The following is a 24,112-nucleotide window of genomic DNA, read 5'->3' as shown; positions in this document are numbered from 1 at the left end:
ATTTTAGCATGTCTGTTTTAATGATCTCCCAGGCTGTGGAAGGTCAGTAGTTCAGCAGTTCAAGACCCGGGTGCCGCAAGATGGGGTGAGCTCCTGTCTCTAGTTCCAGCTCCTGCCAACCTAGCAGTTCGAAAGCAAGAAATTGCAAGTAGATAAATAGGTACCACTTCGGTGGGAAGGTAACAGCGTTCCGTGTGCCTTGGTGTTTAGTCATGCCGGCCACATGACCACGGAAACGTCTTCGGACAGCGCTGGCTCTTCGGCTTTGAAACGGAGATGAGCACTTTTAGTTAGTAGTGGTTATCTTTTCTTTCTCCTTAATTGTAGTTCCCTTCCCCTATCTTCACTGTAGTTTGTAGTCCATTTAAAAATGCAATTAAAAAAATCCCCTCCGGGGGGCCAAAAAAAAGAAAAGAAATTGTACAGTGATATCCTCAAATGTACATAGGTAAACCAATTTTCTTGAAATTAGATATTTTCTTTAACATATGAAATATCATTCATTTTGCCATAGTAAGAATAACTATATAAATCCACATTATTAAATTAATTAAGATAATGGAGAAATCATATCATTGCCATTCAAGAAGTTACTGAAAGAACTTCAGGGAGGTTACAAAATACAACAAGTTCATGCTATGTCATTTCAGAAGAAACATAAAAGCTCAGTGAATCATAATATGAAGTAATCTTGGCTAACTATTCTAGTCTTTTACAAGGAACTATTTGCATGATTATATTCTAATGATATACACTTACATTTCCATGGCTCAATACTGTAAAAAAGTTCCTTCTTCCTGCAGCTGTGGATAAATACCCTGCAATTACTTAGTATCTAAATGTGACATATCTATTACGTACAAATGGCTTGGATCCAAAGATCCACTTCCACAAGATCATTTGATAGAAGACACTTATCTCTAGAACATTCACATGAAAGTTGTGACAGCAGCAACAGTAATATTAATTCATAAGATTTTTTTTTGCCAGCTAAACCCTAACTAAAAAAGTATCTAACACAGAGAAATGTGCCAAAATCTGTAAAGGTTTCTAAACACATAGGAGGCTATTATTACCTTTTAAAGACAGAATGTTTTTTTAAAAAAATGAAACTTCCATCATAGTACTTTGTGCAAGTTATACATACTGAAGTTCATATATTGTCTATATTCCCTGAAGTTCCTACATTGTTTATATTCCTTGATGGCCATATTAGCAATGGGCACAAACCGGCTGACAAATTAAAGTTCATCATGAATTTTGGGCGATTCATGGTTCATGAAGTGAAGTTCAGGAACTGAAGAACTGCCATGAACTTTCACAAATCTTGATGTCATTTGTGGAGGTTCATGGTGGGGGACCACAGCTCAGTTGTTTAGATTGGAAACAGCTCAGCCGTGGGGGCAGCCTGCTCCCATTGCTCAGCTGTTTAGAGCCTGAAACAACTGAACTTCAGGAGCAGGCTGCTCCTGCAGTTCTGCTGTTTCAGGCATGAACCTCACAAATCCAGTTTGGATTGCATGTGAGCTGACTGGGTTCGTGGTTTAGTTTGTGATTTGCCCACGAACCGAACTGTATTTTTGTGGTTAGTCCCTATCAAAGGCGTAGACTTTCCAATTTCCCGGGGGGGGGGGCTGGGCCAGAGGCATTGCTGTGCCAGGTCCTTAAAAGAACCGAGGCCCAGTGACATCATAGGGAGGAGCCAGTGACGTCACAGGCCATTGTCACTATTTATGGAGGCGGAGCCATGTGGGATTTAGGAAGGGGTTCTCCAGAAATTTAGGGGGACCTGGAAATCCTTGAGAACCCCCCTAGCCAGGCCCAACGGCTCAGAAACAAAGCATGGCATGGGCAAAATCCTCTAGAGATAAAACCCTAGAGAACCACTGCCTGAGTAGACAATGATGACACTGATAGACTGATGGTTGAGTTGCTCCTCTCAATTTAGTGTCATCAGCAAATTTAATGAGATCATTTATACAAATATTAAAAAGTACCAGGCCCAGAATTGAACCCTGTGGCACCCCACTGGATACCTCCCTCCAAAAAGATAAAATATCATTGACAACTACTCCTTAAGTGCAGTTCTCCAACCAGTTCCCTATCAACTTGAAATGTTTTGCAAGATTGGGGGTAGGCTTGCCAGTCTCCCGGTGGGGCCTGGGGATCTCCTGCTTTTACAACTCATCTCCAGGTGACAGAGATCAGCTCTCCTGGAGAAAATGGCTGCTTTGAAGGACTCTATAGCACAGGACCATGCTGAGTGAGGCCCCTTCCCTCCCCAAACCCCGCCCTCTCCCGGATCCACCCACAAAGTCTCCAGATATTTTCCAACCCAGACCTGGCAACCTAATTGGGGGGAAAAACCCTGCACTAACTTCATCTACTGAAAAACTTACTATACAAGAAAGAAAACACATTTTCTTTAGTATACACTCACACACACACCACAGGCAGCTTTTCTCCCAACAAAAGTGTCAGTGGCAGCTTAGGAATTAAAAGTGTGAAGGTAACAAATATTTATGCTTGCAGTTCCCAAGCATTTCTGGCCAGAAGCCAATTTTGCTTGTTGTTAGCTTGTATAATTTTCCCCATCATGAAAGTCAAAGGTTCAGAGTCTACTTTCAGAACATGTGGGCAAACGAGGAGCAACAGTGGTGGCTGAGCAAGAGCACAGGAGGTGGGAAAAGTCTAAAGATTCCACCTTCCCAAGTTGCTGCTGTTGCTGCTTTTGGTTACCTTGAGCAAAATGCAGTGCCTACATAGCAAAGACAAGGACACAGTTTCATTGAACCCTGTGACTTGGCACCTAGCCCCAGAGATAAATGTGGCAAATCTTGTATTCTTTCTTTGCCTGTAAATAAAGAATTGCATGTGTTTGTGTGCTTGATATTACTCTATGTATCTGAGCTGTCATGCAGACCAACGACACTAGTTTACACAGACAATGGTGGTTTTTTACACTCACACAGTGCTTAGCAGAGAGCAGGCCTTACATTAAGAGTTTGTGTAGAAAGCTTGAAATAGACAGGCCCTGTCACAGATACAGAACGAGTTGCGACTGGGCATGTTTTCTGTAGTAAGAGTGTATTCCATCACTCTATGCATTAAGTGGTGGTTAGCAAGTGGCTGCCCTGGGCAAAAGGGGAGGGGCAGAGGAGGCTGCAAGGGGGACCCCAAAATCTTGCAGGGCAAGTTACGCCCTTCTTGGACCACTGACTTATATGGGTGTAACTCTGCTTAAGACTGTTCAGATGATTTTTCAAAAGCACACACACTTGAGAAACATGGGAAAATCTCTTCCTGCATATGTGGCATTTGAAGAGAGCAAGAAAAGTGGAAGGAACAGGTAACGTCCTTCCCGAGGGGCCCTCTTTTCTTTTTCCTGTGTTTTACCTGAGCACAGGGAAGTAAGAGAAATGACTTTTCTGCTCTGCCACAAAGCACACAGAAGGAAAAATAAAAGAAGTCACATAACTGAATGAGTACTACAAACTTTCCACCCATTTTACAAGAAAAACTGTAGCTCATCAAAATTTGAGTATTGCTTTAGGGATCACATTTCCTAAACAGTTTTATGATTTAAGAAAAATACCAGAAAATGGAAAACATAATGAGAAAGATGGCAATGTGCATGTTTAGACCACATGAAGAGGGATAATTGAAACTGATAATACAAGAATATTGCAGGGAAGTAACCAGACTTGGGTGGAAAGCAAACTGATGGCACAAAAGTCAGAGAAATTAGAGGACAACTAGAATGGCTTGGCGTAATGACTGCTGATTTGACAAATATATAAATCTGAAAAACTGAATATCACAGTAATATTTGTTTTTGTTTCAATGTTACATTGAATGTATTTGTAAACAAGTGGGAACCAAAAACCAAAAATGTAAGAGTCCAATACACTAACTGAATTTTTTCATGGGCTTACACATGTACTAAATGATCAACATTTGCCCAGGTTAAGGCAGATGATGCTGTTCTTGAATTACACAAAAGAGTTGCTAGAAAAGAGGATGCATTCTTAAAGGCATCACTTAATTTCTGAAATATGACAGGCAGGTTGTCTGTTCCCCTACAGCTCTGAATTCCCTCTGGACCATCACCCTCCCCATCCTAGCAATCCCAGTGATATAACAATACCTCTCTCCGTCGAGAAGCCCAGCAGGTTTGTTTGATTTTCCAGACCACAGCAGCCACCAACAGCAGTGACAAGAAACAACTGCAATCAGAAACCAAGAAAAATGAATTAGAGACCAGAAGGCTTTGCACAACTTTTCTGGAACAGAAATGATGGTTGATAGCACAAAGGCAATAAAGGGTAAAGAGAATATATATTCCAGCTTCCAACAGAGAGAAAGTAACTCCAAAATAAAATGCAGAGTACTGATCCCATCTCTGTTATGACTGATAATAGATGTTAGTTATTCAAAACGTATTTCTAAAGTTATAATTCTCTCAAAACAGATAGTAGTCAGCATGGTATAGTGGTTGAAGTGTCTGACTAAGTTCTGATTAGCATCCCCATTCTGCCATGGAAGCTTGCTGGGTGAACTTGGGCCAGTCACACACTTTCAGCCTAACCTACCTCATGGGGTTGTTATGAGGAAAAAATGGAGGGGAGGAGAATGATGTAAGTCCCTTTGGGTTCCCATTAGGGAGAAAGGCAGAGTATAAATGAATTAAATAAATAAATAAATGAAATAGTTTTTTAAAAAGGATTTCCCGTCATTATCATACCAAAGGCCATTTACAACATCAAAAATATAAATACATCAAATTGTAACTAAGATGATGATGATGACGATGACGACAGCTAGGAATACCAACTCTCAATTAAAAATCATAGACTGAAGCTCAGTTCAGAAACAAATGGTTTAACTTAATGGGTTCTTTCCAATCCCAGGAATGTTGATTCCTGAAGTTCCAGGATTACCATGGACCAAGGCAATTGGTGGTGGGGGACTGCAGTGAGGAGGGGAAGGAGATAATTGCCCATTAGCAAGCTACCAGGGCATCTAATACGAAGTCAGGAGAAAAGCTCTTCACAATCCTCTCCTGGTAAAAGATAAGCCATTGGCATTTGAATTAGTTAAATCTTCGAGGTCATGTGAAGAGCACTGCAGGAAATCCAAGGAATTGTTAAAAGTAAGATTTCAGTGTCTTCAGGAAAGTGTGTCCTAGATGAAACTTAAAAAAAAAAAGGCATTCCAAGTCATAACTGTCACTTGGCAGTACTTCTCAAACACAAACCTGGCCATTCAGAGAGACTGGGAGCAATCCTAACTACATCAACTCAGAAGTCAATCCTATTTTACTCACTAGATCGTACTCCCAGGAAGTGTGAAAGTGTTTTTAGGGCTACAACCAGAATGTAAAAGTACATCTAGAGCAAGCAACCCTCCTGATTAATACTGAATCCCTAACCACAATTAATTCTCTATTAATCTGGTTTAACCTTCAGTTTCAATTACACAACATCATATGCATTCTCATACTTTTGCCAAATAGAATTCTGCCACTGATCTCCTTCTAGTGTTTCATTCTACGTCCTGACCTGGGAATCACCAGTCATTTGTAGCTGCTGCTGGATGACTTCTGGTTCACCTACAAGTTCTTAAGACATCCTGGCTTCATCAGACTAGTCTAACCATTCAACAACAATTCCAGCACATCACTTACAAAAAAGGTAATGGAGAGAATCATAAATAATCCAAAATTTATTTGAGCAAGCTTTTTATGCGGCAACTGCCTCACTTGGAAGAAATTATCACAACCCTCACAGCTGAAATATTTAAAAAGCAGAGTAGATAAATATCTGTGGTAAAATTAAGTTTGCATTATTGAAAGAGGGATACTAGATTACATTTACGTTCCATGTACTTCTATGCTTTTGAATTCCTGTGGTTTCATAGTATTCAGGGTTTTTAGATGGTCAAGATATTAATTTTTCAGATGGCTTGAGTTGGTAAATCAAGCAATATTAGCTTCTTCTGTGCACTTTGTGAAATGCTGTGAACAGCACTTAAAAGGAAATTGTTCTGTTAAAGTTCTATAGAGAACAACAGTTCAGCGAAACCAACTTTCACAGTAGTCGAATTAGTGAGTTGTAAGGAGAGGGCACAAAAAAGTCATGATATAATAGAATCTACAGGAGTCTTGTTTTTCAGTTAGATGTAGGTTGCATTCTGGATATTCAACAGCATTTACACCACAGCAAGCTAGTCAGCAACATATACTGTGGTTGTGCATTACGCTTCATGATCACTTTGGTACACTGAAAGTCGCACTTCCACTGGTTTCCCCAACGTCCTTCTAAGACTCAGCTCTGTGGCACTTCCCAAGTAAATCAGTGAGCAAATATCATTGGCAAGGGGGTTCCATCTTCCCTGGAACTTTTGAAGCTATGGATTTTCCCCAGATATAAGCCACAGCTCAGTAATAAAGCACATACATTGTATGCAGAAGGTCTCAGTATTTATTAAGTATTGCCAGTTGAAGAAAATCAGGCAACAGGTGCTGGAAAAGTTGCTTGGATCTTGAAGAGCCACTGCCAGTCAGACAACAGTGAGATAGGTGTACAAATGGTCTAACGGAGTATAAGGGAACTTGATATATTCTTTTTTTAATAAAGATTTTATTGACTCTCCTAAAAAGGGGAGGTGTTTCGCTTAAAAGGAAAAATAGGGGGGTATATAGTGGGAGAAAGAGAAAGCTGAGTGATATATTAACTGGTAAATTAAACTGTTAGTAATGTCCAAACATTCTTCTTAGGCTTCTTCTGTGTGTTGTCAAACATCTTTTTTCAATCCGGTCACAAGTAATTCTATGTTAGTATGTTAGTAATGTTCCTTTGAATTTCTGTTAAAAAAGTCTCTTCAGGGCGCATTCAGAACCGCTTCTTTGCGTGCTGGTTACTTTTACACTCCCGATGACGTGGAGGAGCTTCCTCTGTTTTCCTCACCTTCCGGCTTTTTTCTATCGTCCTTCGGGTTGCTGTTAACTCTTTCAGTTCATGTGCTATAAATCCTCTTCCTTTCATGCCGTTTCAGGAGGTCTCCAGCTTTGAGAATGGTATTAAATTTCAATTTCGCTTTTATCCGCTCCCAAACTCTCCGCTGGATCCTCCTCCGCAACTGTTGACTTTTATAAGCGCTTACAAGGCACTTCTCGCTGTCACAGTTCAAACTTTTCCATTTTTCACAATCCCCCCGTCAGATTCACAGCCATAAATAATCCAAGCATTAAGCAGCCAGCTCTCACATATAAGCAAACGCCCAGACGGAAGTCCCTCCCTTCTTCTCCGCTTGCCTTTGCCCAGCTCCGACATCTTTTTTTATTGTTTATTTTCAATAAAGTTCTTAAAATGCGCTCCAGAGAAACAAAACTTTTTCTTGCTTTATTTCAAATACATCAAAGGAAAACACCACTATTCGCTCAGTCCATTCCCCCCCTCCTTTTCTTTTTCGCTTATGCAGTTAGAGGAATAACCTCCTCGACTTTTTCGCTGGGGGGGGGAAGCGGTTTTAGTTCTTTTTCTCTGCATTTTGACAACTCACAGTTAAGCCGATCTTTTCTTTTTCCATTTTTTCGGATGGTCGCTTTATCACTCGGTGACGTCTGGTGGCTCCGCTAAACCCCGTGAAACGGGGTCGCTCACGCAGCAAGGTCCATTGGGGCAGGGCATGGCAGGCGCCTCGGTCTCCGACCTCTCGGCCGAAAGAGAGACTCCCCCCTAGTGCGCCCTAAAGCGCCCCGGATCCAAGCTCCTCCATTCCTGAGCGGCTCGTTCAGGTCTCCGCTCGCGTGGATTCCCTCCTCCACCGCGGGCGGGCGAGACGACCTCGGGAGCAACCCGAGGATGCGTCCGCCATTCGCAGGAGCCAAACCGGAAGCCGGAACTTGATATATTCTGATGACCTTACACTCATATGTTACATCTGCAATATTCTATCAGTGTCAGCAGAAAAAGGCGTGGGGTTGCAGGAGAACCCTTCGGGTTTTCACAACATTAACACAATTGTACTTTTATTCCCTTCACAGTATCTCCTCTCTATTGACGTCTGACTTGCCCAAGATCTTACTGCATCATCCTGATTGGGTTTGTAGAAATAGTATGCTGGATAGTTTAGAGAGAAATACTTACCAGGTCTATTCAGAATCCTATTCTGGTCAGCTTACTCCCAGGGAAGTGTTTTTAGGATTGCACTGGTACTGCACTAGTGAGCACACCTGCAATCACTCTGGCTCTTGAGCTTACTTTTTTGCATAGTACGACATAAGACAAGATTGAACTACAGTTGTATAAAATCACCAAGTTTCTAGATACTGAGAAAGCATGTGAAATGTTTTGAACAGTCAAATGTTATGAAACTATATGAAGAATAATTTTCACCCAACTGCAGTATTAAACAAAGCTATAATGTAGTTTTTGAATTTCTGGATAAGATTTCTGGTAGGAAAGCAGAATTTCATTGTGAAATAGTTTCTGAAATTCCATTCAAAAGCTATTACCCAATATTAAGAGCAACACGAAAATGTAATGCATTGTATCTAATTTAGATATTGTAGGTATACCAAGGATACCAAGATACAGGTAGGGAATACAAATCCTATGACTCAAATCCTGGTCATTTTTTTATTTATTACATTACATTTATTAATCGCCTAATCCCCATGACTGTGGGGCTCTAGGCGATGAACAACATTCTAAAACCATAAAAAGATATAAAAGCCATATCCAGCATAATGCAATAATTAAAAGCAAGTGGCAAAAAATTTGCAGTTCCCTCCCATCTGGACTGTGAGTGCTTCACATGTACAGGGGGTTAGGAGCCACAGGACCCAGGGTCTCAGGTAGGGTGCCAGCCATGATGTCGCTGTCCTCAGGTGAAGCCTGGTGGAACATCTCTGCCTTCCAGGACCTGAAGAATTGCATAAGATCCCGCAGGGCCCATATCGGTTGTGTTGGTTGACTGTATCAGGAGTAGGGATATTAGTAGGTGTATGTTGTGTTTGCTGCCTTGGGGGTTCTGAGTTGGGTCAAAAGGCAGTATAGAAAACCTTCAAATAAACAAAAATCTTATAAGAACACTCTTTAACCTGTCTTTTGTACCGACTAATAACATAATCAGGGACCTGTAGCTTCATGGCAAGAACTCCTGGCATCCAACTGACTTTGATGACTTGTTATTCTAAAGTAACTGAGCCTCCTAGAACTTTCATTTGGCAGGGGCAGGATAGTGAGGGAAATTAACTGGCATCTGATTGACCCTGGGGACTGTATTAGAGAGCGAAGTGTCTGAGTAACATCAAGGGAGTGGGATGCAGAGACATCTGAGCCAGGTGGAAGAGCTATATACCAGATTGGCTCCAAGGAGTGAAATTTACTGTATCTGTTTGTTTTATAAGCTGCTTTCAGTTTTGTTGGGAAGAAAAAGTGGGGTAAAAATGTTTACATACAGTAATAGAATCTGACTGAACTAACGCAGCCTTCTTTAGGGCTCCATGGGAAACTGTTGCCCACCATATTACTTACAGAGATGTAATTGTCTCTAGCTTAAATGTTAGAATCAGTGCTGCACATTAATACCTGTATAAAGTTATGCAAAAGCTAGATGTATTTTCCCCAACCTCTCCCTGCAAGGAATAAATAAAATATTTCCTGGTATTTGGATGCTTGAGACTGACACAGTACTGCAAGTTCAAAATCACCCTGCAAAAAAAAGTATTCTGAAATGTAGGAGAATCTTTCAAGAGAAGCAGGTAAGAAAAGTTAGGATGATCCTTGTTCATAGAGAATTGCTTAGAAGCATGATGTTGTTTCAAGGCAGTCTCTGCCTCCATTGTGAAAGGAAATAGGAGCAGCCTACAGAGGAGTTGTGGCAATTAATGAAACCCTGAGATATAACCCTGTGTAGTAAGCTTAGCATGATGCACAAGGCCACATGAAAAGGAGGTAGCTAAAAATGCTTAATTGAGGGGCTCTGTGATACCATCATCCATACCAGGGGTCCCCAATGTGGTGCCCATGGGTGCCATGGTACCCACTAATACCTTGTCTGGTGTCCAACAGGTGTTTTTAGGAAGGGGGTCAGGTAGGGCTTTGGCCCAGCAAAGCCTCTGATTGGCTACTTTAGATTTGATTGGTTGTGCAGATTTTTTAAAGTATTGCTTTGGCAGCACCTACCGCCACACTACAAAGATCTTCACTGTGTGACTGCGGGAATAATTTGTGGCTGGCTCTGCCTACTGTGGCACCCATTTTGTGGTACCCATTTTGTCACCATGCCCACCATGCCATCTCAGAATTCCAAAGGTGCCCACAGGCTCAAAAAGGTTGGGGATCACTGGTCTATACAATGTTTACAAAAGCAAGCAATGCTAACACTGCCATTGTTATATATAAATAAACAAGTGATTGGGCCTATGTTGAATTAGAACAGACTATCAAATGGAATGAGACAAGTATAAAAATGAGTGAGATCACTTCAATCTACCTTATTTATTCATTTATTTACAAAATTTCCATCTCACCTTTCTTCCCTTACAAGGGCTGTCAAGGCAGCTAATAATTTAAAGGATACATGATAAAATTACATTATAAAACCATTATACTGAAAATATACATTATAAAACCATTATAATAAAACATATAAACACATACATCATTAAAGCAACTTTAAAAAGAGTTAAATACCTCTAAAACATAAAAACGTTCTTTAGGAAGATGGGATCATTGAGGGAATGCCAAATGGAACAAAGCAGTCTTCACATGCTGGTAGAAGACAGCAACGGGGACAGACAAATCTCCCTAGGGAGAGAATTCCAGAGCTTTGGTGCCATCTATATATCTAATAGCCAAGTTGCCCCCGGAGTGCGGATCGCTAAATCAGCGCTCCGGGGGCAGCTGGGGGCCCGGGGGAAAAATAAAAATAAAAAAGTTGAAAAAAATTTCGGGGGGATGTTTAAATCCCCCCGAAAGTGACAGAGCGTCCCCTGTGCATGCGCAGGGAACGCCCTGTAGCTGGCCTTGCCGCCGCGCCGCCTCCTCCTCCTCCTAGAAGCGGGCGGGCGGGCCGGTGGGTGGGCAGCCGAGCGGCCGTAGGACCGGCCTCGCCGTCGCCGCTGCCGCCGCCTCCTCCTAGGAGGAGCCGGCAGGCAGGCCGGGCGGGCAGGCGGGGGGGAGGACCGGCTTCGCCGCCGCCTTTTTTTTGGAGCTGGCCGGCAGGCAGGCATGCCGGGCAGGGGGGAGGACCGGCCTCGCCGCCGCCTTGGGGAGATCGAGGGGGGGATGGAGGAGACGGAGCTGATGAAAACATGTCTTTATTTATACGTACACATTCAATTTTTTTGGCATTTCTTTGTAAAAATCTCAATGAAATGGCATTACAAGTCCAGGGAAGGTCAGACAAAATAATAACAATTGCAATTTCTTTCACAATTCCAAAATAAGGGATTATGGGTAATTTTTTCTGTTATATGTGGTTACGAGAATTCTCATATACAAATGATGTCCATGCTTGTAACATTTTCAGTGTTTGTTTTTATTAGAGGGTAAGCATATTTTCAAAATAAAAATATTTTTCTTTTAAATATTGATACAGCAATATTGACATTTACTACTTACACTATTACCTTAAAGAAACTGGCTAGAATTCAGACCCAAAAAACAGTGTTATCTGAGGAAAGGATCTTTGCACATTCCCCTTCCATGCCAACTGAAAATCTGCTCCTGATATTTGGGGGAGCCTCAAGAACAGCATGGTATTGGGTATGAGGGTGGTTATAATAGCTTATAATAGGAAAAGGAAACCTCACATTTTGCATGAGCATTTGCTCCATTTAAGCAACAGTTCACATAGGAATAAAAGGCCAAGTGCTTCTTGCTATAGCAGCCCTTCCCCCTCATGTCCCAAACCATCTTCAAGGGTACTTTAACCCTCAGGAGTGGGCTTTCAAAATAGGGTTGCCAAGTGTATCTTCGCCGGGAGTGGGGGGCTCCCGGCTGGCATCTTGTGCGTGCGCGTGTGCATTGCACACACGTCACCTGAAAGTGACGGGAGGACACCAGGCACGCTGGGGGTGGGGCCACGGCCATACAAGGGAAAACCATAGAGTTTTCCCTTGTATGGCCGTGACCCCGCCCCCAGCATGCCCGGCACGTCCACGTTACTTTCTGGTGACGCGCACGCAGGGGTGGGGTTCCCCCGGGGCCCGATTCCACGGCGTCAGAAATCGGGCCTCCAGAGGGGGTTTACCTGCCCACTGCCCCCACTTGGCAGCCCTATTTCAAAAAGAGCAGAAAGGTCTAATGGAAAAGACAAATCTACAAAGAAAGTTCCATTCCCTGAACTGTGGGCAGATAGTATCAGTTTGAATCCAAGACACAGTGCTGTGAAAGAGCGCATTTCGATTGATATTTCATAGAAACATTTACAGTATATTTCTGTGTGAAAACAAATTGGAAACAGTGCTACCTACAATTTTTAGAAGATCCTGAGAATGATACTGCTTTAGGCTGAGTTGCACATTGTTGCAAGCAATCACCTGCTCAATACTATAAAGCACAAAATATGCTACAATATGATAAATAATTATTACAGTCCTGTCTTATCCATGCTGTGAGAAACTGAACTTTCTAACATACTTGTCGACTGTATGAATGTCAGGCAGTTCTCTATGATGAGGCATGAAAGGCTATTTTTCTTCACAAACAAATGGTTTTCCTTAAGTTTGTAGTTTCTGAAGCTGGGAAACTACATGTCTTGGAGAGACTGAATCTCTGAAAGCGAATGGAGTGAGTAAATCAAATCAAATCAGTGGATTTGAAAGAGGTTTTGTCATGGCTGATGTAGCAGACAAAATCCCAAACACCAAAGTTTGTTACCTCATTGCTGGCTGAGGAAAGATATTGCTGCTACCATAGCCAGGAAGTGAACTAATTCTTAAATTATTTTCAGCTGCTTCAAAGGTCTCTTCCTATTGGTAGATCAGGTTCCGTCCACCTGTTCTCCATGATGCAATACTCTGTTTAGGTCTTGATGTGGAACCAGCCTACAAACAGCTGCTCAATCTCTCAGCAAAGGGCAAGCTGTTAAGGCGGGATACCACTCACTTCGGAGTACTAACATGAACTTTGCAATTAAGTTAGTGTTTATTGCTGGTTAAAATACAATATAAAGTCAACCAGTGTTTGGCAGTGGTGCTGTTTTCCAAATTTGCATCTCAGTTGATGGGTGGCTGCTGAGTAAGGTGATATTTGCTTCTTAAATTGTATTAGTCGCTTGCTAACCTCCATCGACAGCAATACTGATTCTTGTGAACTTATGCAGTTCATGAGAGGGAGGGCAGGAAGGGTTGCATCAGTGCTTCGTTCTTGTGGCCCTTTCCTACACACCCAGGGAAATGCTGATTGCCATGTTGGGGTCAGGAAGCAATTTTTCATTAGCTTATTTACATCACTTTCATCCATGGCACTTCTAACTGCCTGGCATGTATTAAGGATCATAGAATCATATAGTTGGAAGGGACCTCAAGGGATATCTAGTCCAACCCTGTGCACAATGCAGGAAATTTATAAATGGCTCTCCCCTACACCTCCAGTGATCACTGTTCCACCCTGTTGTAAAACTATACTGTATATCTTAGTGAACAGTCCTTTATATCCTGCAGATGAATAATCCAGTAGACTTTTGAAATTAGTTTTGGGGGCAGCTAGAACTGTAGGGAGGCTTTGTTGCGATGCCATGTGGTTCAGCTGAAAATAGAAGTTCCCTCCCCCATTATATCCTCACAACAATCTTGTGAGACAGGCTAGGCTGAGAGAGTATAACTGGCACAAGGTCACCCGATGACCTTCATGGCACAGTAGAGATTTGAGCCTGGGTCTCCTGGGCTGTTGACCAACACTTTAACCACTGTATCAGACTTGTTCAATATAAGGCTTATAATTTTTTGTTGTTGTCAGGTCACAACTGACTTATGGTAACCCCATAGAGTTTTCAAGGCAAGAGACATTCAGAGATGTCCTTGATGATCCTTCCTCAATTGATATTCCTCTTTTGGGCCATCCCAATAAGATTACCTCTGGAGATCCCACACTAAATAAGTTCCTGTGGCAACACAAACACCCTAGGATCAGCTTTGCCACACTTCGTCGGAGCAATAAACAAGGTGGACTGAGATATCCAGATAACACAGCATATCACACCACCTCCCTTTTGGCAATAGTGGTTTAAATGCTGACAGAAGGAAGCCGAGCTGACTGGATTAAAGCCTATCTTCCAATCCTCCATTCCATGACCATCCAAGGGATAATAAGGAACAAGCCCACCCATCTGCAGTCAATCAACAGATCTTTCTCTCAGACATCCTTAAAACATGGGACTCCTTATGGCACAAATAGATCCCTCTGCTCTCCTGCTTAACCACATCCTTACATCAAGACTAGTTCCTTCCAGGAAAAGACTCAGGTGTGACAACCATCTGGTTGCAAGCAGATGTCACTCACCTAATTGATGTCTTCTCCAAGACAGGCACAATAGTGAAGGCAACTCTAGACCAGAAGATAAACCATACGATACCATGGCACTTCTATTTTCAGCTGAACCACATGGCATCACAACAAAGCCTCCCTGCAATTCTAGCTGCCCCCAAAACTAAATTTGAAAGTCTACTGGATGACTCACCTGCACTAAGATATACAGTATACTTTTTCAACAGGACAAAACCAAATTGTTAACCTACCAACAATCTTGGGAGCGAGAATGCAATATTGATTTCATGGACAATCACTGGTCTAACATATGGTCTGCCACCCTAACCAACACATCAGCCATGACTACTGAGTTACGAAATTTTAAGATCCTGATGAGATGGTATCTCACTTCCCACAAACTAGCTTTAATCACGTCTTCTCACTCCCCTTTGCTGGAAAAAAATGTGAAGAGGTGGGCACCTATGCCCACTGCTGGTGAAAATGTGACAGCATAAAGGGCTTCTGGAGAGATGACCTGCCACAGATACATCTCATAATGGGATATGTAGTACCACTACAACCAGAAATCATATTCCTAAATCAATGGCAAGATATACCAATTCCAGCCACTAGACGTGACCTCAGCAGTAGTTAACTGCTGCCAAGACAGCATTGCATCACAGTGGAAATCACGGGGAATTTCAGACAGGCGATATCTCCCGGTAGGGAGCCGGTTCTCAAACAGGTTCTGGTCTGTCATTTCAGACAGAACCCGTTTGAGAATCGGTTCCCTACCGTAATGTAACTGTCATTTCACACACAAAAGCTTCAGTCCCGTTTAGGAACCGGGACTGAAGCGTTTTACCTGTCAACCGCTTCTGAGTAGTCTCCAGTTCCCTCTCCCGGTTCGGATACGCTATTTTCCCGCCTTTTTTCGCCCGCACGGGCGATCTCCGGCTGTTTTTTTCTTTTTAACGTTCGCTTTATAGCGTTATAGCGCTATAGCGCTATAACGGTATAATGGAATAGCATTATATCAATCCCATTGGAATGCATGGAGTGTTTTGTTATACTGCTATAGCGCTATAGCACTATAAAGCGACCGTTTTTTAAAAAAAAAATCGATCGCCCGCACAGGAAGAAAACAGCGGGAAAACAAAGCGGTGTGTGTCTGAAATGCCAAACCGCTTCTGAATCGGATGGTTTCTGGTAGGGGCAAGCCATGTGTGAAATGGCAGCCCTGTACCGGTTCACCTCAAAACGGAAGAATACCGGCTTGAAACTGGGAGAAACTGGGTAATGTGAAATTCCCTAGTCACATCTGCCTCCTTTGAAATCACTCTGGTAGGCAAAGGTATGGGAACACTTCCTGATGGAGAAAATAACAGACCACATCCATCAATCAGAAATCTGTCCTAGTTAAACTAATTTTGCAGAGAAATGGTATCCATTCTATGAACATTTCATTATGAATGGCATTCTACCTCATAACCAATATTACAGGGACTTGGTACTACTTTGATCACTCCTCCCACCCTACGCACCCTATCAATTACTGCCTATCTGAACACTGATGCAGAGCTGAATAATGGAAGCTACTCTTATCACACTTTCACACTAATATATGATGTAATGTACCAATCTACCGCTTGTACAGTCAATTGGCTGTTATATCTCTGTTTGTATGAACTTTGATTGTTTATTGTGAATGTGCATCTGTTCGATTTTGTTGTTGCTTACTCAAACTTTAATAAAATTATTTTTAAAAAAGAAAAGGATTTTGAGCTGTGATCAAACAGTGTGCTGTACTGAGATATGACAAAAATAGTGAATAAATGTTAATGACTCTAGTATTGCTTTCACAGCATATGTTGATCAAATACATTCCACTAACAGGTAGGGATGTTCCCAAAATTCTCTTCACCTGAATTTCTCCCCAGATTTCACAATTGTGCATTACATAGCCTTGCTTCCAAAATGCAAATGATGCATTAGGAATCTCCCTTTGTTCTTTCTCTAAATTTTGTACACAGCATTGTGCATACACACTTAGTCCCAGTTGCTCTGTTAATATGTATCATCCCCCATGATCAATATTCATGTGCTCACAGAAAAAACACTGTAAATAGGCAACATTCACATAAACTGGTATCAAGACTCACTGTATGTGAAGTTCTATCAATGAGAGGGAGTGCATAGGATAGAAGAATCTTGAATTGATGAAATTATTTGTATGGCAACAGAAAAGAATAAGATACAAATGAACCGAAAAATTCAGGAAATTATGAAATTCTGGAATTACTGTAATTTTATAAATACACCAAGATTTCTTTAACAAAAAAAAAAGAGTGTTCAGGAAAAAAATTCCTAGCTCAGAAAGAGTTTTTTCGTAGTTAGGCTGAAATAAATAAGAATGCAGGCTAAATAATTTGTGGTTTTAACTCCCAATGCTCCCGTGAAATAGAAGCATCTCCCAAACGCGTCCAATTTTCTGCTTTCCCTATCAGAAGGTGCAGAGTGCGTTCGTTTTGATTTGAACGAGGATGTAACAACCATCGAGTTGGGCTGAGGGTGGGAAAATAAAAATTCAGCTCCGGTCTCCTGGACTCTGTACATATGGTCCAGGCGTCTTGTTGACACTGGGGCCGATGAAGGCTTCTCCTATGGTGTTTTCGCAGCTTGTAGAAGGACCGCAGACATGGGCAGTGCAATGGTAGTAGAGGTATCCAGTTGCACGATATCGAAAATGGCATCTGTAACCTGAGGTTGGTGTTGAACGACTGAGAGGCCTAGAGAATGGGCCATTCTTTTCACAAGGTCTGCATAGGACGTGAGATTGTCAGATGGAGATATAGGGAGATCATCTGCGACAGCTTGGTTAGGAGATTTATGGTCAGGAGAGGTGTCCACCTCAGAGGCCTCGGTATCAGAATCCTCTTCTGCGGAATTAAAGGAGTCTTGATCTGGCACTTGAATAGAAGTGACTTCCGTTTGAGTAGTTAAAATCTTTGGTGGTACGACTTGGGGGTTGGGACGACAAAGTTCCGGATTATGGTGGGAAGGATCGTCTGCCGGAGGACGAGACAGAGACGCTGAAGGTCTGGATTTGTAGGGTGACCTTGATCTGTGGACAGAGTGGGTCAAGTACCGATCCCAGTCTGAATAGCCTGCCGGAGTCAACCACGGCATGGATGGTGGATAACCCCCGTAGAGATACCTCAGCTGGCGTTGATTTCAAGACAGAGGTGGTGATGGGGGAATAAAGACTCGGGGGGACTTCTGGAATGGGCACATCTCGGAGACAGAGGAGCAGCTTGTCTGTGAGAGCGGTCCCTATAGGCTCGGCCATCGCTATCGGCAGGTTCAAGAAGCAGACGTGGAGGGTGATGCTGCATGCTGCTAGAGGCGTGTCAATTCCAACATGAATCGATGCCAGGAGTCTCTGACACCGTCTATGTCGACGACGGGGAAGGAGAGGGAGAAGCCTCTGCATCCATAGGACTAGTAAGGAGCTGTACCGTCTCGATATCGGAGTAAGGACGGTCTTCGAGCTGTTGTATAGGGGAGTCCAGGAGCTGGATGGTCGGTATCGGTGGAGGGGCATGGACCTCTGATGTCGATACTGCCGTTGGAGCGGGAGGGACTTTTGGGGCATCACCCAGTGCAGACACCGCTACCTTCCCCTTCTTTGCCGCCTTTAGGGACTTAGAAGAGCCCTTTTTTGTGGACTTGTGCTCCTTACTTGGCTTGGGCTTCTTCTTCACTGGAGTGGAAGTGGAGGATTGTGCCTTCGATGCCGGTGGTTTCAATGTTGGTTGGCTGATGTCAGAGGCAGGCCTTGATGCCGGAGCCGTCAATGTCGATGGTCTCTCGGACTCCATTGCTGAGGGAGGATGTAAAACCGACTCAAGGAGCGCCACTTCAAGGCACGCAGCTCGGTTTTTCCATGTCTGGTTAGAAAACCTGGCACAGTGCCGGCAAGACTCAAGTCAATGAGACTCCCCCAAACAAAAAATACAAAGGGTGTAGCGGTCAGGTGGAGCTAGTTTGCTGCCGCAACCTTTACAGCGGTTGAAACCCCCCCCCCCACTTCTCCATAAAAAATACCAAAAGGAGGAAAAATAAGTGGGTGGGGGGGGGAGCCCGAAGGCTAAACTGAGGTAAAACCGGCAACTTCCCCCTCAACACGAAAAACAATTTTTTGAGTTTTTTTGAAGAACAAACAAAGAAGAGTGAGAGAAAAAATAAAACTGAGGAAAAAATCCGAAAAGCAAAGTTAGCCAAAAAAGCGAACCGATCAGACTGACGAAGAAAGGGTCTTTCCAATGTGGTGGTAAGAAAGGAACTGGCGGGATGTATGCGCCCACCCCTCTGGGCATGCATGGTGGGGTTCCTGCGCATGCCCGAGGTCTGGGCGCGAAAATCCATAAAGAGCTTGCTACAATGCCGATCGATCCAGCGCGTGCGCACTAGATCCCATGGGTGTGAAGCACAGAGACCACGTCAAGATCTTCGAATTACACATTTGTGTTCATGGGAAAGTTAATGCTGAAGATGAACTTAGGGTATGGTAAGATGAACTTATGGTATGATCCCTAAATAAGTTAAATAAAACTAATAAATGCATGCTATTTTATAGTGTACTACAGATATTAAGGCTTACATTATTGGCTTGACTTGTTGGTACTGTTTTAGTTGTGAGTTAACTTGAGTAGGTTCTGGAAAGGCAGCATACTAACTTTCTAAACAAATAAAGATACATTGAGGTTGCTTATTTGTTTTTCAATACCAATTTTGGTAACTTTCATAATAAATTATTCAAAATCCACCCACCACTCAAGCAACCATTTAGCTGTTACCAAGCAGCCATTTTGGGAAATGTTTGCCATTTTAAAATGAGTCCAAAGTTGAACTAGCCTATTGGATCAGATTTAAAAAAACCTTGCATTTTGAAAAAACATTTCATGCGTCTACAACAATGTTAAAAAAACTGTCAAACTTATCTACGAAGATCTTTACAGTCAGGACAACTATTCTCATACATAACAGCCAAGATGTTTTCTTTGTTGCTTTGGTTTTGGTTTTTCATCCCCTCAGCTGACAGTTTATGTGCCCTAGTACTCTTTGTCTGGAAAAGGTTGCGTGTAGAATTCACTCACTCGTAACTCCCTCCACTGTCTTATTGATGCCATAGCATCAGTTTTCAGTCAGGACTGCAAGCAAAGTCTAAATATGGGTTATATAATCTAAAATAATCTATTAAAATGCAGGTGCAATCAAAAGTCATTTAAATGTTAATGTGCAGTTCTGCCTCTGAAATGAAATTCTCAAATTAAGTAATAACCCAAGTTCATTTGAAACTCACCATACAGAGAACAGCACTCCTTTGCACACAAGTCTATTTATATCAGTAACTTATACTTCTGTGAACAGTGCCATTCACTTCTATCCATAAATTAAAATGGTTTGGATTAACTCTGTTGTCATACAGGTTACCAAGGACAGAAGTTCATAGCAGACTTGCACTAGAAACAATAATCCAAAAACAGCAATTACAGGTAGCCTGAGCTTATCAATATATGTAATTCTCAATGTGGGCAAATCTGTATATACTTAAATCTGGAAATCAGATCAATGAACATATGAGATAGATATTTCTACAAACCTGAAAAACACACCCCAGGATTGCATTAAAAATCTGAAATATAAAGCAAAACAAAAAACACTAAGGAGTTAAAAATCTGTAAAATAACAGACACAGTGCCCACAGCTTTTAACAAACAAATGTTGTCTGTGGCCATTTCCAGGCAACCATAACAGCATTGCCAGTTGAAGCCTTGGTTTCTGTCTGTAAGAAGCACAGGGAGGGACAAGGCCCTTCCCAGGGCTATTTCAGTCTTTGAGGGAGGACTCATGGAAACAGGTCTGGCAGCAGTCACCAGGCAACCTGCAACCACACAAGTTCTGTGACTCACCCAGGCCCAGCTGCTTACTAGTGGTCAACAGCAGCCACCTCTGAAAGCCAGTGTCGTGTAGTGGTTAGAGTTTCATACTAGGATATGGGGAAACAAGGTTCTAATTCCCACTCAGTTGTGGAAGCTCACTGGATGACATTGGGCTGATTACAGATTCTCAGCCTAATCTACTTCATAGTGGAGCAGGGGGGATGAGATGCCCCCTGCAAGTCATTTTGGGTCCCCCACTTGTAAGTCTACTAACTGCAGTGACATAAACAGGGGCCTGTCTCCTCCCAGCCAAATGACTTGGTAAATTTGGAAAGGAACCTCAGTAGGAAAAATATGGATGCATGGTTGAACTGCATTATCCATTCGTCCATCCAGCCAGCCAGTTTCCCAAGTGTGGCCATCTGTGGTTACTGAAATCCACAGACTGGGGCCACACTTGCACTAAACAGATTTTTCTGCAAACTTAGATGAAAGCTTCAACAAAATACACGAGGGTTTTAAATTCACCCCAAAGTAAAAAAATATTTGGCTGCATAGCACAGGCACCATGCTGGGCCTGGTGTCAGCTGTGCAGCCTAGTCATGCTAGGTCCAGTGAGAAAGTGGGAGGAAGGGAATTCCCCCTGAGTATCACAGGCCCACACTTGTTTACTCCTAATAGCCATTTTGGGCGTAGAGTAACTCATAGTGGAGCACTCTGCACTGAATGCTGGATAGCCTTCTGTTTCTATACCAGCAGCTGTACTGCACTGGAAGAGAATTGGGGCTAGAAGATGAAAGGAATGTGGGGATGCACAGTTACATGCAAGTACTACATGACATTGTAAAATATTCTTTACTAAGAATAAGGCCCGTTGTGGAAATAAATACAACGAGCTCTAGAAAGAGGCTCTGGGAGAGTGCGCCGGCCTTGGGCACTCAGCATCAATTTGTTGTGGTGACCTCAACAAGGTATAATGACACAGAGTCCACCATTTTCTCCAGGGGAACTGATCTCTGCCATCTGAAGAGCAGTTGTAATTCTGCGTGATCACCATCCCTCTCCTGGAGACTGGCAACAATGGTTCCCCATGAGGGAATGGCTGGTTTGGAGGGTGGAGTCTATGGCATTGTACCTGTCTGAGGTCCCACCCCTCCTCAAACCTCACCCTCTCCAAGCTCCACCCCTCAAATCTCCAGGAATTTCCCAATCTGGTGTTGGCAACCCTTTCTCCCTCCCAGCCAACCGTCAATGTACCGTTATCTGCTCCCTGGCTTCAGCTTTCCACCTCCTCCCCCTCCCTCCTAGAGAGCAATTGAAATTCTGAGTGATCTCCAGCCCCCACCTGGATATTGGCAGCAATGGTTCCCCATGAGAGAATGGCTGGCTTGGAGGATGGAGTCTATGGCATTGCACCTGTCTGAGGTCCCACCCCTCCTCAAACCTCACCCTCTCCAGGCTCCATCCCTCAAATGTCCAGGAATTTCCCACCTGAAGTTGGCAACCCTATCAGGACTGGCCCCAATGAGGTTTCTCCCAAAGGCCAAAAGAGGTGTGGAAAGGGCCTTTTACTGACAGAACCTGGTTGCCTAGCAACAGGCACTGAGGAGAAAGGACAGTTGCCAGCTCTGATTATGAAAATAACTGAAGATTTGGGGGGTGGATCCTGTGGAGGGCAGCATTGGGGGGGGATGGAAGGACTCAGCAGGGGATAATGCCATAGGTTCTACCCTCCAAAGCAGCCATTTTCTCCAGGGGAACTGATCTCTGTCACCTGGAGATCAATTGTAATAGCTGGAGATCTCCAGGTCCCACCTGAAGATTGGCAACCCTAGGGGAAAGTCAGCCACACAGCAGGGGGTTGAAGAGAATGGTTTATGGTCGCTGGCCCATCTCATTAGCCAGCAAGCCAGCCATGGTAGAGCCAAAAAGGAGAGAGAGCCGTTTGAAGTTTATTCTGACAGGAAAGTGGCCAAGCTGGAAATGGGGCTTATGCTGAAAGTCCTTTTTTTTTTTACTGACAGAAGCAAGCTTGGTTGCCTACCAAAAGCTACTGATGGAACAGTTAGTCCCACACAGGAGCCAAGAGAAGTGTCTTACTCAGGGGAGAGTCCAGCTTTCCAGGAGCCACAGCTCCTTTCCTCTATTCCAGACCCTCCCTGGCACTGCTGCTGCTGCTGAAGGAAGGTGGGGGAGCCTTTGAAAGGCACTGGGCAGCCTTCTCTGTGGTGCAGCCCGCTGAGCTATCACCCTGACAGCCTTGCAGCTGAGGGAGAGAGGCCATGAAGGGCAGCGAAGGTGAGTGCTTCCCCTGCTTGCTGCCGCTTGCTAGGTCTGCCTCCTTCTTCCCCGTGGAGGGTTTGCTGCTCTTTCGCTGGCTCCCTGCAGACTGAGGGCGAGATGCTGGCTGCCGGTTCTGTGGGCAGGGCCGAGGCAACACTGCGAGGCAATGCAACCAGGGGATTGGCAGACCTTCACAGTGGCAGCTGAGTTTAAAGAGTTCCAGTTCACCTGCAGTGCATAATTTCCCCGTACTTCTCTTTCCACTAAATAAAATGGAAACTTTTTACCCTCCTAACTTTAAAACTGTGCCTTAGATTGTCACAAAACCAACAAAAGGCAACCCACCATAATTTCCTGAAATCTCTTAAGTGGAAATTTTAACTGGATTTAAATGCATTTTAACTGGAAGAAATGTTGGAAATAAACTCTTATTCTTCCTACCACACAGGGGCAGAGAGGGCATAATGGACCTGGCAAGCCCCTCCCCCAACGAAGCAGGGGAGAGAAGGAGGAAGCATGGTTGTGGCAGCAGCTGGGCTTACCTTATAGTACGGATCATGTTATTATTTGCAACCACAAGGATCTTAAGGGAAAACACTATCATTGTCAAGATCTTTTAGAAATTGACTCCAATACATTTTTACACCCAGAAATATGCTGTAAAATTTTCTGAGATATGAATAGTGTCTGTGCTGTTCAATCTAAATACATATTCCCACAGCATAGGGTTCCCAGCCTCCAGGTGAGGCCTGGAGATCTCCCGCTTTTACAACTGATCTCCAGCTGACAGAGATGAGCTCCCCTGGAGAAAATGGATGCTTGGAAGGGTGGGCTCTATGGCATTGTACCATGCTGAGGCCCCTCCCCTCCTCAAACCCCACCCTCTCCTGGATCCACCCCCAAAGTTTCCAGGTATTTTCCAACCCAGACCTGGCAACCCTACCGCAGCATAAGGTTTTAGCAGGGATCCACAAGAAACTTGGGAGGAGGGGAGCTCCTACTTCTCTCCCCCTCATTTGTTCTCCTACATGCTTCTTCTGAACCCTTCTTCTATCACTGGCTTGCCTACTTTCCTTTGTTCACTTGTCCACTCTCACCTCCCTTCTTCTGATGCTGCTTTTGTCACTGACTCTTTGTTTCCTTGCTTGCTGGCTCAGTTGCCCACTTGCCTGCTGTGCTGAAGGCTGTGTTCTCTTCCTCATTTTCATCACTGCTGTTCTCCTCCATCTTGTTGGTGTGGTGGTTAAGTGTGCGGACTCTAATCTGGGAGAACCGGGTTTGATTCCCCACTCCTTCACTTGTAGCTGCTTGATGACCTTGGGCAAGCCATAGTTCTGGCCAGGGCTATTTTTGGGCAGGAACGCACAGGAACGGAGGTCCGGCTGGCTCCCAAGTTGGCCA

The 24,112-nt window shown here is 43.5% G+C and overlaps 1 protein-coding gene across 1 annotated transcript in view; it reads right to left on the bottom strand.

Moving 5' to 3' along the window:
- LOC107120373 (attractin-like protein 1) overlaps nucleotides 1-24,112 on the bottom strand; it is a 910,146-nt gene that overhangs the window by 384,409 nt on the left and 501,625 nt on the right. Inside the window, 1 exon segment of the mRNA XM_015423059.1 lies at nucleotides 4,148-4,226. Within this exon segment, the coding sequence (XP_015278545.1) occupies nucleotides 4,148-4,226 (79 nt within the window).

Source organism: Gekko japonicus, unplaced genomic scaffold (genome assembly GCF_001447785.1).
Source record: "Gekko japonicus isolate JY-2015 unplaced genomic scaffold, Gekko_japonicus_V1.1 scaffold288, whole genome shotgun sequence".
Taxonomy (NCBI): domain Eukaryota; kingdom Metazoa; phylum Chordata; class Lepidosauria; order Squamata; family Gekkonidae; genus Gekko; species Gekko japonicus.
The sequence above is the reverse complement of the archived record's forward strand: the minus strand, read 5'-3'. Positions and strand labels throughout refer to the sequence as shown.